At 50.4% G+C, this 17,724-nt stretch overlaps 1 protein-coding gene across 3 annotated transcripts in view; it reads left to right on the forward strand.

Annotated features, from left to right (window-relative positions):
- Positions 1–3,097: 3,097 nt before the first annotated feature.
- Positions 3,098–17,724, forward strand: part of DVL3 (dishevelled segment polarity protein 3) — a 33,604-nt gene continuing 18,977 nt past the window's right edge. For all 3 annotated transcript variants that reach the window (XM_063167152.1, XM_063167154.1, XM_063167153.1), the window contains exon 1: positions 3,098–3,288. In XM_063167152.1, coding sequence (XP_063023222.1) covers positions 3,122–3,288 — 167 coding nt within the window. In that variant the 5' untranslated portion in view covers positions 3,098–3,121. The remainder of the gene's footprint in view (positions 3,289–17,724) is intronic.

A 17,724-nucleotide genomic window follows, 5' to 3' on the forward strand; every position in this document is an offset into this window, starting at 1 on the left:
GCTGTAAATGGCTCTTTTTTGCCAGAAGTTCTTGATTATTTCTGCCAAGTAACAATTCCACTTTTGTTTTTTCCACATTCCTTCCTCCTTTGCTCCAACTCTGTGGTATGAGCTGCTTTTTACCTGAGAGTTAAAATCCAAGGGGAGAATGTTGCTCTATGGCCACATCCTTCAGGCGTTGGTGGTGTGTGTGGTGGGGTAGTTTTACAGATGCCAAGAATAGAGTAGCAAAAAGAAAACAAATTAAAACACTTGATACTCTCCAAGGTGGAGTTCTGGCATGGTGCAGCATCCTTATGTACTGATACATGTTGTACTTTTTAAAGGAACATTTATTCCATTGCTGAAATGTAGGGTGGGCTTGGTGCTTTGTTGTTGCTTCAGTCAAGATGGGTTTTTGTTTGGAAGACTAGAAATGCCTTTGAGAGTAATTTTGAATGTGGAATCATTGCTGCCCATCTCTGAGCAATGTAAGCAGTTAAGTACTTTATTTTCCTAAGGCTATAGTAATCAACTTGTCTGCCTTCCCATATGACAGGGATGGATGGATGGATGGATGGATGGATGGATGGATGGATGGATGGATGGATGGATGGATGGATGGATGGATGGATGGAACCTGGTGTTCCTCTATCAAACCTACAACTTCAGTTAACAATAGTAATCCTTCTAAAAGAAGATAATTTGGTTTTGCTTAAAGCCCAACTACATCCACCTCTGCTTTGGGCTGTTCCAAGATGCACTAAAATGTCTGAAGCCTGTGTACTCTGTAAAGAAGCAATTTTATCAATGCTGCAATTTTTAAGTTGCCATAATTGCAGAAATAAGCCAACAGGCAGTTCAGAAACTCTTCCTTGTGGACCTTGGAGTGCACAGCACAATCCCCTCCTGCTAATTTCTTTGGCACTGTGTTCTTAACTTCCATTCAATGAGTCATACAGCACAAGGCCTCTGTGAGCAGTGAAACTGATCTATCATTGAGTCTATTCAGTCACTTGGCTTGTTTTAAAAGAAAAGGCAGCTGTAGCAGTGAGATTTCATCTACTACCACCCCGGGGGTGTAGCACCCCTCCCCTGAGCTGCATGTGCTCCCTTGGGAGCTCAGCACTACTGAAAATTGGCCTTTTGGTAACAAAAGTGTCTGATGTGTACAATACAGGCTCTGAGGTGCATCCACAGCTGTGCTGGGAGGTGGGTGAGACAGTGGCCCTGCCAGGGACACACCAGGATTCTTTCACATGCGTCTGCTTTGGGGGCAAGGAGGTGTTGCAAAAGGATTTTAACTCTGTCACGGTAGACACAGGAAGAAGCAACTTAAACTAAACTTTTCCATTCCTGACCTGGATTCTTCATTCCAGGTACACCAGCTTTTACCACAGAGCTCTGAGCATAAGGAAATTACAATCTTCCAAGAGCTGATGGGAGACATGGGAGAGTCTCAGACCTCCTACAACTTCTGCTTACCTGAGGACTTCCTTGGAATTTTTATTCTTTTTTTTTTTTCAGTTTAATGTCAGGTTCTTCCCCCAGTCTACCAGTGCTGCCCAGGTAATTACTAGCAATGCCTGCAGGACTCTTTATTGCATTAGAGGGCTTATTTAGCTCAGCCTGCCTGAGGAACTTGGCTCTGTTCCCTGCAGGATCTCTCTGGCTCCTTTTCCTATGGCAGGGCAGTCTAGTCTGAGGGCTGATCTAGTCTCATGCCCTGTGCAGGCCCATGGTGTGGTGCTTCCTCCACGTTTCTTCCTTCTAATACAGGATGGTGCAAGGCAGTTCTTGCCCTTCCTGTTGGTGGGTGTTCCCAAAACTCCATCCACCCCAGCTTTGCTCTCAGCCACAACTCCGGGAAGCTGCTGATGGAGATGGTTCCTTGGTGCCTGCTGGGTGCTGGCAACGTGTGCAGAGGGGAAACCAGACAGCCTGAGACTGCTGTGGGACAGAGGCAAGTCCTAGGGGCTGGGATCATAGTGCTGATGATTGTAGGTGAGAATGTGCTGGGGTCTGGGGAGATGGGATGGGAAGAAACACACAGCCAAAGGGTGCCCAGTTGATGAAGCCATGGTACATGGAACAGAGGAGTCTCATGAAGAGCAGAGGAAAGAGTCTGCGTAGTAAGGAAAAGGTTTGAGCACTGGGGTTAGTTGTTGGATGGTGACAAGGGGTTCAGAGGGAAGCCTTAGCTGGAGAGGAGCCGGGGTGGGTGGTAGTCCCTGTGTGTGGTGGCCATCTGAAACAGTATGGGAGCTCAAAGGGGGAGGATAGGGTAGAGATGGATATGCCTCATGTTTTGTAAGCTGTACTCATGGGGCACATAGCTGGATGAGGAGCATGGAGAAGACTGGGAGGTGTGTGATAAAGGACTAGGGCTGCAGAGATAAAAGGGGAGGCCTGAGGTGTGGACAGCAGCAGAGGTTGTGGGACACAGGAATGACCCTGTGTGTGAAGCAGTATCAGAGGGTGTAAAGGGGGTGTGAAAGCCGAATGGGGACGGGGAGCCTGGGAGAGGTATATTCCCAGCTGGCCCTGGGAATGTTGGTGCACCGGGAGTACCAGGCTGTGGACAGGAGGATGTGGATGTGCAGTATAAATCCCAAGGCACCCACGGGCGATGGGGCTGGGGTGGGGCAGTCCCAGGGGCCGTGCACCCACATGGGCACAGCAGTGGCGGGGTGGATGGGGGTATGTGGGGGATCCGTTCCGAATCAGAGGGTCAGTGCCCGCCAAGGGGGGTCTCCTATGGATGCGGGACCTGGGCGGGGGCAGGGTGCGGGCCAGCATCGTGGCGGGATCCGGGCCCAAACTCGCGGGCTGCCCGCTGAGCCCGGTCCCGGCCCATGGCGGGCCCCGGGCTGGCTCCCGCGCCGCGGCCCCACCGGGCGCCGGTTCCGGTTCCGGTTCCGGCGGGGCCGGGATGGCGGGCGGGGCGGGGCCGGCCGGGGCCGAGCCTGCGCCGTGCAGCCGGGCGGCGCTGGGACCCGGAGAACAAGGGGCGCGGGGGGACCGGGCGTGCGGAGGCCGCAGCCGGGCCGGGGCGGGGGCCGGGCCGGGACTGGGGGTCCGGGCCGGGGCGGAGGAGGCGGCGGAGGCAGAGGCGGGGGCCTGGCGGCCGGGCAGGGGCGCCATGGCGGCGGCCGAGACGAAGATCATTTACCACCTGGACGAGCAGGAGACGCCGTACCTGGTGAAGCTGCCGATCCCGGCCGAGCGCGTCACCCTCGGCGACTTCAAGGGGCTCCTCAACCGCCCCAACTACAAGTTCTACTTCAAGTCTATGGACGACGACTTCGGGTGAGCGCGGGCCCGGGCCCGGTCCCCCGGGGCCACGCGTGAAGCCCGGGCCCCATGGGCCTCCCCGGGGAGCCGGGGGGGTGGCTGGGGAGCGCCGCCCTCACGGGGCCGGGGCCGGGGCTGGCTGCCCGCTCGGCCCCGGGAGCGCCCCCGGGACGGCGGGGCCGGGACCCCCGGGATGGGGAGGTGCCCCTCTGTGCCCGGCGCGGGGAGGGGGACCCCGATCCATCCTCCATCCCCGTTGCCTTTCCTTGGCGAGGATGGGGATAATGACCCCCTTGGGTTCTGTGTGGACGGACACACCCTCCGTGCCCCCCAGGACCTTACCTGTGGGGGGCTGGTGGTGATACCCCCTGTTCACATTCTCTGGGTTCGTTGATCCTGGGTGCTGCCTCCGGGGTAGCCGCACATCCTCGGATCCCGCATCAGCTCTGGGGAAGCTGCGCCATGCTAACTCCTCGGTGAGGGAGCTGGTGATACCCTGCTTCAGCTGCCAGAGGCACCCTGGGGGAGACCATCATCCCCATCTGAGGGTCACGTCCTCCCCCTACTCAGGATGTTTGGCCAACACCTTGCCTGAGGTGGTGTCTCCCATGCAGCCCACATTGGGGTGTCCAGGGTCGCACCCCCAGGTTGTATCCAACTCAGGACTGTCATTCCCCACCAAAAGGGCCTGGGCATCTCCTACTGTGCCTGCCTGGGGAAAGTGCCCCTTTCTCCCGCCTTCAGAAAGTTGTGGAGGTAGTGCCAACTCCATCAGCCCTTTCCATGGAATGGATTTGGGGACAGTTTTGCTCTCCTACCATCCATTTTGGGGAGGGACATCCATTTTGTCAGCTTTGTCCTCTGCATCTCATTTTTTGGAAGAACGTGTAGAAGAAGACCAGCTTTCTCCTCCCTTACCTCCATGGAGAAGGAGTGAGAGCTCTGCACGTGCTCTCTGAGCAAGGGGTGTGTGCAAGACCCACTGTACCCATGTACATGTCTCATCCTCAAAGATGTCCCATGCTCAGTCTCTGGTATGGAAGGAGTTGCAGCCCTGCCTCCATATCCCATCTCCTGCAGGGCAGCTCTCTTCTGACACTGGTGTTTCCATCACTTCTTTTGTGATGCCCTTTGGTTCCTCCCATCACAGGTGACTCTTTGGAGGTGAGGAGGTGTGTTCTGTCCCTTGTTTGGATGTTGTACTCACCAGTATTCTGGGCAGCCCCCGCTGTCTCCTACTTGCTTAAAGTTGGTTACTGTTCTGGGGAGCAAGTCCCATGTGAAGCCAGCTCTCTGTAAGACCCTTTGTCCAGATTTCCTCCAGCTGACTTTCCTTTAGCCTTTTTGAGGATCTCTTTTTCCATCCTGGGGCCCTTTTGGTTTCTACAGCATGTGATCCTTTACCATTCCTAGGACTTTGGTGTTTGTAGGAGTTGTGTGATCGTTCCTCCTTTGAAGATTTAGTGTTTACAGTAGGTCTTGTGTAGAGCTGGGATTGCAAAGTGTTTTTAGTTTTATAGTCTTCCCAGTGTCTTCTCACTGCACCAAATACCTCTCTAGGCTGTGATTTTGGCTTGTACCCCATGTTGAACAGGGCTGGGCCTGTTTGGGGCTTGGATGAGATCTGTGTGGCTGCCTCAGCAGGGGGTGCTCTCCCCTCCTCAGCCAAATTATCCCAATGCCCAGGTTCCCGTTAGTTTGGGAGGTGCCAGCTTTCAGATGAGGCTTGAAATTTGGAGTCAGTCCTTTGACCGCAGTCTGGGACGCTTTGCCTCCCTAAATTCCTCCTGACCCAGTGGAGAGCTTTAATCCTCAGAAGCTTCCCCGTTCTCTCCTGGCAAATAGAGGTCTGCAGCCCTCATTTTCCATAAATTTCCTCAGCAATATCAGTTGTCTGTGGATCGTTTCCTGTCCCTCAGCTGTTGAGTAGCGTTGGGTGCTATGAAACAGCTGCCTCTCCCTGTCTCGGAGGGGACCACGTTCATTGGTGGGAGAAGTGAATTCTCCATGCATGCTGTTTGTAAACAAATGCTTTGGGATCCTTTGAAATGTTGTTCTTGAAGTGAATTCAAACTTGTCTTGAATGAAACATTGCCATGTGGGTGGGAGAGTGCGCAGCTATAAACAAAGTTTAGTAATAAATAGCATCTTGTATTGGGAAGAGGGGTCTGGTGGCAGTGAGGTTTTGTGCTGTGCCTTTTCATCCTCTCTAAGGTTCTACAAGAGGAGCTAGATGATAGATTAACAAAACTCAACGATAAAGCAGCATAGGGAGTTATAGTGGGTGATAGCAGGGAGAGGGGAAAATCACTCAGGAAGACGCCACAAGATCAGAAACGCATGGGATGAGATTTTTGTTGTGACCAGTTTGGGAAGCATAAACTGCTGTGGAAGGGAAGGTGCAGCTGAGAGAGGGTCAGGGGCTGTGTGTGGGCAGCCTGTGCCTTGGAGAAGTCCTGGGCAATGAGTTGGAGCAGCATGTGGAAGACTTGGGGTTTGAGAGACAGAGCAAGACTGTCACCATGGATGCTTCATCAGGAAAGCTGTCTCTGCTGCTTTCCAGAGAGCTGAAGAATGTGCTGGTGGTTGGCTGGAACATGGTGGGAACAACCAGAGCAGTCCAGCTGCAGCCTTATCTTTGAGAAGCCCTGAAGCCCCAGGCAGCACACAAAATTTCATGATCCCTGGTAATTGATGTCCATGAGAAAGTGAGCCATTGGCCTGCAGGGAGAGTCAGAGACAGAAGGGCAGGAGGCACCTTGGCTGCTTGACCTCAAATGCATGGGCAATTAGTGAGAGCTAGACTGGAGGTTAACAATGGTGGCATTCAGAAGCTGTGTGACAGGGAAAAGCATTTCTCTCTCTCACACACATGTGTTCCTCTCAGCTCCTTCCCAGGGGGGATTCCCTCAGGGTGCCTTCTGTCTGGCTTGTGCTGGGCTGCTGTCTCTCAGCTGGGCAGTGTCCAGGAGTAGGACCCAGGTCAAAGCCCCCTCAGTGAGAGAAGTAGTAGATGGCCTTAGGGCAGCTGATCCATGAGGAGGAGGCCTGCAGGTCCCATGCTTCTGCTTTGGACCTTCTGCTGGATCCCTGTGGCATAAACCAAACTTTTCCTCTCATCTTATTAGGAATAGAGACATCTCACCTTCCAGAGCCAGCTGGAGCAGAATCTCCAATGTTTCCTCTCACCTCTGTAGCCCAGTCTGACTCTTTCTCACTCTTCCACCTTTTATTCCAGGCTGTGGCTCTCCAGTCTGGTATTCCCTTCAGCTAACCCCATCCCCAAGGCAGTATTACAGCCTCAGTCTTGGTGTGTGGGATTTTTCATTCTTTTGTTTATCTTGTTAATATTTGTTTGCTCTGAGAATCAGAGTAGTGATGGAGCAGCTTCAGTGTTTACATCTCCTTGGAAATATGAACTGAGGTTCCCCTGGGTGGCTGTGGAGTTGTCAGGCTGTGGCAGGAGTTAGTTCTCAGCTTCAAATAATTAAGACCCCAGAGTGGTGTCACTTCTGGGTGGCAAGGAGGAGAAATGAGAAGAATTCCTGCACCTGGTCCTGGGGAGAGGAGTTGTGAGCAGCAAGGAAGGCTGCAGGGTTTTGTTCTTGATGCAGCTGCACATAACAGGGTGCAGATATTTGTGCCCTTGTTGGCTTTGTGTGCTGCTGATCCCAGAAGTGGAGGCACGTGAAGGTCAGCTGAGGGATGGTGTGAATATGGCAGTGCACAGGTGTGGTGGACTCTTCTTGGACTGGAGGTGATTGTGTGGATGTGTCTCACCGTGAAGTGTGGAACTACCCTTGGCTGCTAACACTGCACTCATTAGAGAGGGAAGGTTTCTTCCTGCAGCTTGAATCTTTTCATTCAGTGTTTCACAGGTAGGAGCTGTGTGTTGATCAGCAGGAGAGCACCTTAGATCAGTGCAGTGCTGTGACTGCTTTTGAGATCCATATTCTCCATCAGACCTCCCCCAGGTTTTTCATGGGATTTTGAGCAGACTTTTTAATTTCCTTTTTTTTTGCCTTAATCCATAAAATGGAACCTCCAACTGTGCTTTGTCTTGTCCACTTGACACTGGGAGCTTCTTGGGCAAACATTTGTGTGTCTCTTAGCATGACAGACCTCTCAGTTCCATAGAGGTGCTGCAAGAACAGAACTGTAAATTCTTTTGGGCACCTGTGCAGTTGGGAGAGGAACAACCCCGCTGATGGTCTGTAGTTTGTTGTTTGCTGGGACGTGGGCTTCAGTCATGTGTAAAGTGTTGTCTCCTACCCAAGTCCATCATGAGAAATGCACCTGGGCAGTGTGGACTTCTCAGCAGCCAGGTATTGTGCCTGTTTGCCTCAGCTGAACTACAGATTTGTCTTTTTATCTGGTACAACTCTGAGAATATTCTTGTATCAGCTGAAATGTGATTTCTTTTAATTCGTTTTCTGTGTCTTATTGATACTGCTCATTCTCTATTGATCAAAATGTGTTTCCACAGGGGCATGCTAAAGTTTAAGCTAAACTTCTCAGAGCATTTTAATGAGTGCAAATTGTGTGTCCAGGTAAATCCGTAGCGCCTGGTCTGAAATTCTGCCCTGTCTTTCCATAAATTGTGAAGTGCTGAAAGTTGAAATTTCTCTTGCCTGTGAAGAAATCACTTTGGTGATCATTTTGCTTATCTTTACTCGGCCACCTCTCCTCTTCTAGACTGGAGAGCAGAAGGGCCCCCATTCTTCTGCAAGGGGAGCACTCCTCCCTCCCCATCCTACTGGTTCTGCATTGCTGGGAGAACACCAGTGATCTGAGGTACATGGTGGGACGGTGCTGCTCCTCCTGCTACTGCTGCTTTCTCCCTCTTGCAGGTCGCCATTCCAATTCTAGTTTCATAGCTGTGGTGATTCCTTGGTCTCAGCTGTGAAAATTGGTATCCAGCTAATCACTGGCCCAGTATCTTATCCAGACCTGCTTAATTATCACCTGCTCACCAAAGCTGGGTACGAGGCAGTGATTAGGACGAGGCTCTGGAGGCAGAACAAAGCGGGCGCTGCGGGAATTCCCAGTGCAGGGGTCAGATGCCGTTGGTATTTGGCAGCCTCATCTCTGCACATGTGCATGAGGAAACGCGTTGATGCTCTCTGAAAGGCTGAGTGATTTATTTTTATTGCAGGGTCTTTTTGAAATTGATACCAGCGGTGACTGTCCTTCTGGCTGGAAGTGCTGGGAGCTGGGGAAGGGATCCTAAACTTAATAAGCAGTGTCAGTTTCTAAGCAGTGGTGAGCCCTGGCATGGTGCCCCTGCCTTTCCTGCCAGCTCTTTGTAGCATGTGTTGGGGGAGTTGTTTTATTTTGATTTTGGGAGCTTTTTAAAATTTATTTTTAATTGGAAACTTTTGCTGTCTCCAGAAGACCTTTGCCTGTCCCATGCCCCCTGATAGAGACTGCTTCCATGTCAGCATGAATTTCATGTTGAAAGAGGTTGGCAAGAAGTTCGTGAGTGAAAGGGCCTACAAAACTCCCTTGCATGCTCACATCCTTTGTGGTGGTCTAGTGACAGCACTGGCCCTACTGGAAGGTGGCCATCACTTTTTTCCAGTTTCTAGTCAGTCCCTGTCCATTCCATGTGGAGAGGAGCACTTTACACATGAAAGGCCACAGCAGCTCATCTGTTGTGCTCCAGAGGATGTGTTTCCATGCCTGCTGTGAGGGGAGCTGCCCTGGTTAGCAAGGGCCCACCAGCAGATAGTGCAGACATTTTGCATGTAGGTTAGTGCAGCCTGTGCCTCTGTCTCCTGAGCTGCTGAGGATTTGGCAGAGAGCTGCTAACCACTGTCTGCATTTGTGGTGGGGAGTTCCTGTAATGCTGCCCGTGCCTGGGGTGGCCCATGGACACGAGAGCTGATTCTGGCTGGAGCTGCTGCTGGAGGCCCTTTCCAAGTGTTGTGGTGGTGGGGGCTACAGCAGTGCCAGGGTTGAGGTGAGGATGGAGATGGTTGGTTGACAGTATTCCCTGCTTCCCTGGGTTGTATTGTCTGTGCCTGGCCCTGTGTGTCCCGCTGCTCAGACCCAGCTATTGCTGTCTCTGTAGGTGTCCGGCGTCCTCAGTTGTGGTTGGAGCTGTGCTCTGAAGGCCACATGGATGGCAGTCACAGCCTGGTTTCTTTGCCCAGGGGTGGTGTTCAGAAAGCCAAGTTAGCCAAATCAGGCTGCAGACCAATTTCCCTAAGGCCTTGTGTGTCCTATGCAAACAATGAAGCTTTATAACAGCTATTGAACTAGTTTGCAGCCAGAAGTGGTCAGAAATTTTTTTTGACTGAATGTATTTTCTCCCAAAATACGGTGTCATGTTGAAGCCAGCATTTTTCTTGGAGAGGCATTGTTTTCAGTTATGTGTTTGATGGGAATGTTTCTTAATTTTAAGCCTCTTTTGTCATTTCTGAAAAAAAGAAAGAAAGGTCAAGAAACCTTTACTCAGCCATGTGAATGCAGCTGTTTTGGTGCAGTTCACTGTTCTGAAATAATGTAGAGGCCTCTGGTCCTCCAAATTCCTGTACGGAGCAAAAACTTACCTTGATGTCTCAGAAATTGCTGCAAAGTAAATCAGTGTGCCCCGGCTCTGGTACAGCTGTGCTCCTGCATGGTTCAGTCTTGGAGATCAAGGCAAAATGCCAAAAAAAATGTGGCTCATAAACCACCATAATTTGGGTCACAACCTGAGCGTTTTTTGTTGTTATGATATGATAGTTGTGGCCCCACTGCTCAGTTTTCTGGTTCCTGCTGAGATACATCTTTTTTCTAAAGTGAGCTCTAGGATTTAATCTTTGCCATTCCCAAATCCCAGACATTGGCTCACCCACAAGGTGGGTACTGGGTCTTTGGGTGGTAGTGTAAGCAGTGATGTTCCTTCCTGCATGGCTGCAGTGAGAGGAGGATGTTGCTGGGGAGGCTGCATTTCATGATGGACTCTGAGAAGGAAGATGCTGGTGTGCAGGGGTGGAGGTAGATGGTCCCTGAGCCCAAGGTCAATGTGCTTGGAGGACTGAGCTTTCAGTAAGTTCCTCTTCTCCATCATGCTCCTGGCTTCTTTCTCCTGTGATTTCTTCACCTGGTCTCCTAGCAGGTGTGAATTCTTCAAGGTGGAGGCTGCCACCCAACCCTGTGCAAGTGGGGATGCTCAGGAAAGAAGGGTCTGTGAATATAAGCAAAGAAAATCTGGTTTCTCCTGCAGCTTTCCTGCTGCACACATGGGTTTGGCTTCAGTCCTCTGTCAGGGTGGGCATCAGGCCCTTCATCTACACTTGAAAGCTGTATATGTAGAGGTGTAGAGAGCATAGTTGAAATTCCTGAAGTCCTTTTTGAGCTCAGTGTACTTACAGGGGTGGGAAGCCTCTTCCATGTCTGCATGGCAGTTGCTGAACTGTTCTGAGCTGAGGGTACCTGCTGTAATGAATTGCTACTCCTCCACCCTTGACTGCATCCAAATAGATAGAACAATGTTGTGGTTTAAGATATTTGATCTGTGAAAATGCCCATGAAGAGGAGCTGGGCTTGCAGAGCACAGCAGATACTGAGTCTGCAGGAAATTGCCTTCATGTTGCACCAGCTTTGCATCGTGTTGCACATCTGATGAAGCAGTAGTCGGGGCTGTGTGTTTTTGGTGTTTCCTATTGATTTCCTCCTCTCTCCATCCCTTGTTTGTTATTCAGAGCCTGCCCTTCTGACCTGTGCTGGATGGATTGTTGTTTTCCAGAAGGGGGATGTGGCACCACGTGGCTGTGTTACTGTTTGTCCCACTGGTGCTGGCTTGTTAGGCAGCAGCTGGCAAGTTAAGTAAAACTTAATCCCGCTGGTGGCTGCCGTTGGAAATTTTTGGACCAAATCCTTTTGTAAAGGCTTTTTGGAAGGCATTTCAATAAGGTACAAATAGGGGAATTAGTCTAATCTCTGTGACTTTGTCTGCTTTGTCCATGTGCTTATCTGTGTAATGCCATGGTGGCCTTAGGAGAGAGTGTGAGCTTTTGGGCTGTGGTCTCTGAGGACTGCATTAGCTCGCAGAGCTGAAGCATTAGTGTTTCCCTGAGCCCCAAAGCTCTTGGTTTCACTTGTTTCCATTGCTATGTTGTTACTGCTGTAGCACTAATATTAAACCCATCCAGGAATGGGCTGGAACTCTCGGGAGGCTTTGGCAGGCAGAGATGCCTGGCGCTGACCTTCCTGTGCTCTGTAATTCTGTATCTCAGTGGAGGGTTGGGACTGCTGTGGTTGTTCTATCAGTTATTTATTAAAGGGGACATACCAGAGGTGTTGTTTTTTCAGTCACAGCTAGCTATGGAAGGCAGCAGAAGCACATTTGGGTACCCTGCTCCAGAAATCCTTTGTGGTGATTATCTCCTCACTGGGATATTTGTTCTTGTGTCTTGTTGACTAAAATTTTTTAGGATGTTAGAGATGGGGAAAAGAGGGTGCAGTGTGAGCAGTGACTGAGTTGCTACAGTGGGAGTCTGTCCTTCTGGTCCTGGCTGAAGACAGAAGCTGAAGTGGGAAAGGCTTCCTCACATGACTTGGAGCAAAGCTCTGTTTTTGGAAGAGCTGTCGCTGGCTGCTGTGTGGGAAGGTCTTTCCTCTGCTGGTTTTTGACCTGCCCCTAGGGTTTGGAGAGGAATTTATTTGCTACGTGGCCCCTCTGATCGCTGGCAGCTGTCTCTGTGATAGGCTGGGAGTTCTGGGTCTGAGTAGCAGAGTTTGTGGACTTTTCCGTGTTTGCTGGTGGCTACAGGCTGGTTCTGGGGACACTGAGAGTCTGCCAGAGGAGTCTGTGTTTCAGGAGCTTTGGCTGTGCATGGATTGTTATAGCAGGGAAGCTGGTGTTAGCACAGTAACCTCCCGTGCCTGGGCTTCAACTCTTTCCCTCAGCATTACTCTGACTACCTGCTCATGGTGTTTTCGTGTCTCATGGCCTGCAAGCAAATAGGCTGTCCCCTATACAGTGCATTGTGCTGTGCTGCTGTTGTTGACAGCCAGAGCAATGTCAGCAGCAGGTGACAACCTTGGCTTGGTGGCCTGATGCCATCAGGGCAGGGAGAAAGTTGCTGCAGTGCTGATGGCTGCTGCCTGGTTGGCCCCAGGGAGCAGCAGCTTCTCAAACTGAAGCTTTTTCCAGAAGCTGTGATGGATATGCAAACTCCATACTTGTGTTTGCATACAGCTAACCAGCTGTCCCAGTTCATTCAGCCCTGCCTAGCTCAACCAGTATGTTAGTGCCATTCACACAGAGACTTGCCTGTGGGCCCTGATGGGGCTGTGCCATACTGGAAGTCCATATAGGGGCTCAATGCATGGAGTCTTGCTCTTGTACTGTGTTCATTTGAGTTCTCTTACTGTTTTCTGTGGCTCTGAGAAGGGTGGATTTTCACAGGTCTGGCTGCAGAGCTAAGTCCCTTATGGCAAACCTGCCTTAGACCTAGAGCTGGTTAATACACCTTTAGGTCCTGAAGAGGGTCCTGTGAGGTGGATTTTTCTTCTAGATTAAAAATGTGTTGTTTCAGCAGGGGCCAAAAATTTAGACTTGGGAAAACTCTTTAAGACTATTCTTTGTCTAGTCATCCTGGAAGTGTCAGGGGATTTTGAGGATGTCAACATCTGCATCAGTTTAGGGTAAGCTCTGGATTTCCTTGGGGCAGTTCCAAACTAACACAAGGTGTGTAACGTCTCTGCCAGTGTGCACTTAGCTGTGCCATGTAGAAGGGTTTGCAGATGTGAGGTGGGGACTGTGTCAGGCCATCCTGACTGTAGGGTCCGGCTGTGCTCCTGGTTGATCAACCTGCGGTGTTGGTACTAAGAGTTTGTGGTCACTCTACATGTAACTTACAGGAGAGATGCTTCAAGGGAACTTGGTGTCAGTATTGCAGATAATTAGGAAGCTCAAAATCAGGGTGGTCTTGTAACTTGACTTACCAGCAGATCCACAGACACAGGATGACCCTATTGCAGTAACAACACTTGATGAGTATTTCTGGATTGCCTTTGGGAATAGCTAATGTGTAGAATGACTGGTTCAACACAGTTACTGAGCTCATGGGATATTTACACACTTGTAGATAGGTTGTGTGTCCTTCCCCTGCACTCTTCTGTCCTTGAAGGACTTGGGAGTTGGCAGCTGTGGCTTTGAGACCCTCCACAAGAGAAACATTCCATGTCCTGTGATGGTGATTTCTGGAGGTCAGTGGCCATTACCAGCTTTCGGTGCAGTTGTCAGAGACAGCTGGTGGAAGGTTTTGCATGGTATGTGACAGGGTCAGGTCCAGGAGTTCACAGTGTCAAAGAAAAGCAGCAGTTGGACCTGGTGCTACAGTGATCCAAAACACTGTCCTCTTCTAAACTAGAGGAGAGGCTTGCTCTCTTGTTGGAAAGGAAGATGATTCCTGGTGTATAGATGAGTCCTGGTAGGACCTGAACTGAATTCTGTACATGGCAATTGTGAAGACTTTATATTTACAGTAATGTATTGGGTCCTACTGTATGGCTTTCATCTGCTTTTTGGACCTCAAGTTGAGAAAGTTGTGTGCCAGCACATGATTGATTTGGTTGGGACTGGAGCACCTTTCTTGTCTCTTTCTTCCAGCAGTTGAACAGTGTTTTCTTGCTTGCTGGGTTGTTGGCTGAAGGGCAAGCCTGGCTGGCCTGGTAAAGGATGCTTGGTAGGTTACTTGCTGTATTGTTGCCCTGTGTCTTGAATGGAGTTTGGTGAATAAGTCTGGTGTTAGTGAAATTGATGAAGTGTATTAAAGGCTGCTGAAACGTGCTTTATTTGCTGGGAATTTTTTGTGCCATCTGCATGAGACCGTCAAAAGCAGATGAGGAAGAAAAACAATTAAGTGTCCCTGGCCTAGCAATGGTCAGAAAAGTTTATAATGAGTGTTCAGACCCCTCATGCTCTCTTCTGCCTCCTGCATTTTAGGACCAGAGGGATGTAGTATCAGTGTTTGCCCATTTTTCACAGTACTGCAATAGCTTGCAATCTGGGACAGAGTTCTGTCTTTGCCACCATGCAGCTGTTGTGACACTGAAAGGCTCTTCTTTGCGTGAGTCCTTTTCATTGTCTTTGGCACATGTTTTGTGGTGAAAGTTTGTTGTGAGCTTTATTAACAGCCTGTTGGTTTTATGGGGGCTCTCTGTATGTCTTACAGACCCAGTTAGCAGAGCTGTTGCTGATGGCAGCCCAGCTGGATGTGCAGAGTAGGTGCAGCCATCTACAGCCTGTCATGCTTCAAGACCCCTTCCCATCGGGTAGGAGGTTGAGTCGGTTTCCTAGGGAGGCTCTTGCAAAATTGTTTATGCAAGGAGAGAGTAATGTGAGCTGGTCAGTGTCTTGAGGACAGGACACATGTGGAGGCCGCTTTGTAATTTCCTCGTGGAGATCTGTCATTACATTAAATTAATTATTAACATGATGGGGGGGGAATGAACCTTGCTGCTCTTCCCCACAGACATCTGCCTTGGTCTGTGTGGTCCCAGCTCTGCTCTGGAGGTATCTGGCTGTCAGAAGGGTCCTCCTAGAGAGCTGGTGCTGGGCAGGGCTGTTGTGCTGGCAGCCCGCGAGGAGGAGGTGCTGGTGAGCAGACTGCTCTGTGCTTCCCCAGGTGTGGAAGTCCCAGACTTTGTTTCCCACCCTCCCCCTCTTCCCAATTTCCCCCTGTTCTCCTCTCCTTGGTCTCCCGCTGAGTTGATGCTTTTCCAGGAATGAGCTGTACTGCTGGCCCAGCACATTCCACAGCAGCAGCGCTTTCTTGGCAGGAGCCTCTCTCGCTGTTAGAAAAAGCAGGGCTGACTTGGTGTCCCTCAGCTGAGGGCCAGAAAAGGAAGGCCTGGTCTCGCATTCCCCGTGGTGCATGCAGAGCCTTCCCAGGCATCACGGCCTTCTCCCTTGCTTGTGGTGTATGTGCCAACTTCACACTGCCCCCTCAGCAGCTCCTGGGGCTCTTTGCAGCTCCGTACAGTCTCTTATCCAGTGTGAAGCCCGTGGACATTGCAGGGCAGGCTGTTGCTTTTCCAGTCAGCCTAGAAAGGGGGAGTGACTTCTCACTCATGGGGAGTTGCAAGGAGCTCCCTGTGGGGTGCAAACACCTCATTCACAAGCTTCTTGATAAGCTGGTGTTGTCCTTTGCTTTGCAACCAGCAGTAGCCAGATAAACCCTTTGTCTACCTCTGCACTATTTTCACCTCTCTCCCTTTCCCTCTGTCGGCAGGAGCTGCTGTTTTGCAGCTCTGCCTTGTGGGCTCTTCCTGTTGTCTGTGTCCAGATGGAGCCGAGTGTCACAGCACACCAAGTCTCCTTCCTCCGGTGTGCTTGCTGTCTCACATCAGTGTGAGCCACAGCAACCACATCAGGATTTTACCCTGTCTCATACACAGCTCTGCCTGGGGCCTCTTTGGGCCTGTTTCCTCTCCCAGCCTGAATACAAGCCCAGCTTTTGGCCACTGTTACTATGTCTGTGGAATTGTCTCCATTCCCTGAAGGTCATTTCTGCAGATGTTTAACCTCAAATCTTTTTTTCTCACCGTGAGTCCCTGCACTTGTCTTGTGTCTTTGTGTTGTGTTGTATTTTTATGCAAGCTTTTTGTTGTATCTTTGTGCAAGCTTTTAGCAGCATGAAGAACCTGACTTGGCTTCTGCTGGAAGTTCCCGTTTGTCCTGATTTCCAATTCAAAGAGACTGAAAGTGTCACTGAACCTTCGGGGGCCTGCAGAATGCTTTCTTTGATGATGTCTGTAAATGTCCTTCCGGAGGTTGGAAGCATGGCTTGGGCAGGGCAGGATTAATTAGCGTGGAGGTGCCTCCTGCAGTCCCTGTGCAGCTTCCTGCTGCCAGCAGGTCGGTGGAGGACAGGCTTGTCGGGCTTGTTTGCAGAGCAGGGCTGCAGCCAGATGGTCACTCTGGGATCAAGGTGGGAGGGGCTGCCAGGGCTCTGCACTCACCGTGAAATCAGTCTGTAGCTTTGCTTTGATAAGTGCTGCTCCTGGGCAGGCCTCTGAGCCTGGGTGGCTCCTTCCTAAATGTCATTCCTTTTCCAGTCTTTGGACTAGGTGAACAGGAGGTCTGATCTCTGTCATCTGCCACCCAGTGATACCTGTAGGGCTGAGCATAGGTCCAGCTGGACCTTAAAGATCAAGCATTGCCCAGACTTAGGGGCTCTGCTTGTCTTGGTGTTTGTCCAGTGGAATGATTGCAAATGTGTTGATGAGGGCTTTTCAGGGAAAACAGTTGGCATCTTGGATGTCTGACTGACTGTGGGGGGAAAGCACAGAAAGCTGGGGATGGTGCATGAGGAGGCTGTGGGGCAGCAGAAGTGAACATGGTTGAGGGAGGCTCCAGGCCCCTAGCAGGGGGACTGGGACTAAATGATCTTTAAGGTCCTTTCCTACTCAAACCGTTCTCTGAAAACTAAAGAGCCTATTCTTGAGTGCAGGTAGTAGCTTCAAAGGGAATGACCTTTGAGGAGTCCTTGTGATGCTCCCTGGACTTGTTAGGAGGGCAGGAGTGGCCATTCCTGCACAAGTACAGAGGTGTGTTACTGGTTTGGTAGTAGGACAGCTGTTGATGATTTTTGATTCTTGAGAAGCACACCAGGTAAAGAGAGTGCTGCAGAGGAGTTTATGTTCACATGGAGTGCAGGGACAGACAGGACAGCAGGTCTGAGAATGAAACCATCTAGAGATCTGCATTTCCCCTTTTACCTTGTGCTGCAGCACAGAGGAGCAGTGCAGAACACCCTGTCTGGGGGCTTGGAAGGGAAATTAAATGGGAGAGTGACAGTCTGTTTATGGTCAGAGAGCCCTTCTCACTCCAGTGTAATGCAATTTGTACTCCTCTTCTTTGCACAGGAGGTGAAAATACAGTGAGGGAGACCCAAAGAGTGTGTTGGCTTACAGAGACAGACGGCTCAAATCCTCTAATCCTGTTTGATTCATCCTGTTTGCCTGCAAAGCCCGAGGTCTCACTGATACACGAGTGATCACTGCCATGTGTATTCTTTGGTTGGGTCTGTAGCTCTTAGGTAAATTGTATCCCCTTGGGAAATACACACACATCATATCTGGGCTTAATCTAACAGGCACATATTTCCCAACTGAAATCCCAGCACTCACAGAGAATTGCCCTGTCCGGTTTTCTAATCTGGTGAAATGGCTGCAGAGCTCATCCCTGTGGCTTCAGCACTATCTTACAGAATAGATAAGGATTTTGCTCTAGAGCCAGGAGCTGCTCATATTTGAGTAGTAAAACATCAAGGTGCTTCCTTTTGCTATGCAGTATTATTAATCTATATAATCAATTGGAAACAAGACATCCCTACCCTAAGGGGAGTGTACTAGAGGTCTTGAAAATGAGATCACATTTCTAGTGTGTAAATCCCTGAAGCTTGTGCTGTTGGGCAGAAGTGTTTCCTGATGGTTTTTTTGTTTGGTTGG

The sequence above is a fragment of the Melospiza melodia genome, chromosome 12 (genome assembly GCF_035770615.1).
Source record: "Melospiza melodia melodia isolate bMelMel2 chromosome 12, bMelMel2.pri, whole genome shotgun sequence".
NCBI lineage: Eukaryota > Metazoa > Chordata > Aves > Passeriformes > Passerellidae > Melospiza > Melospiza melodia.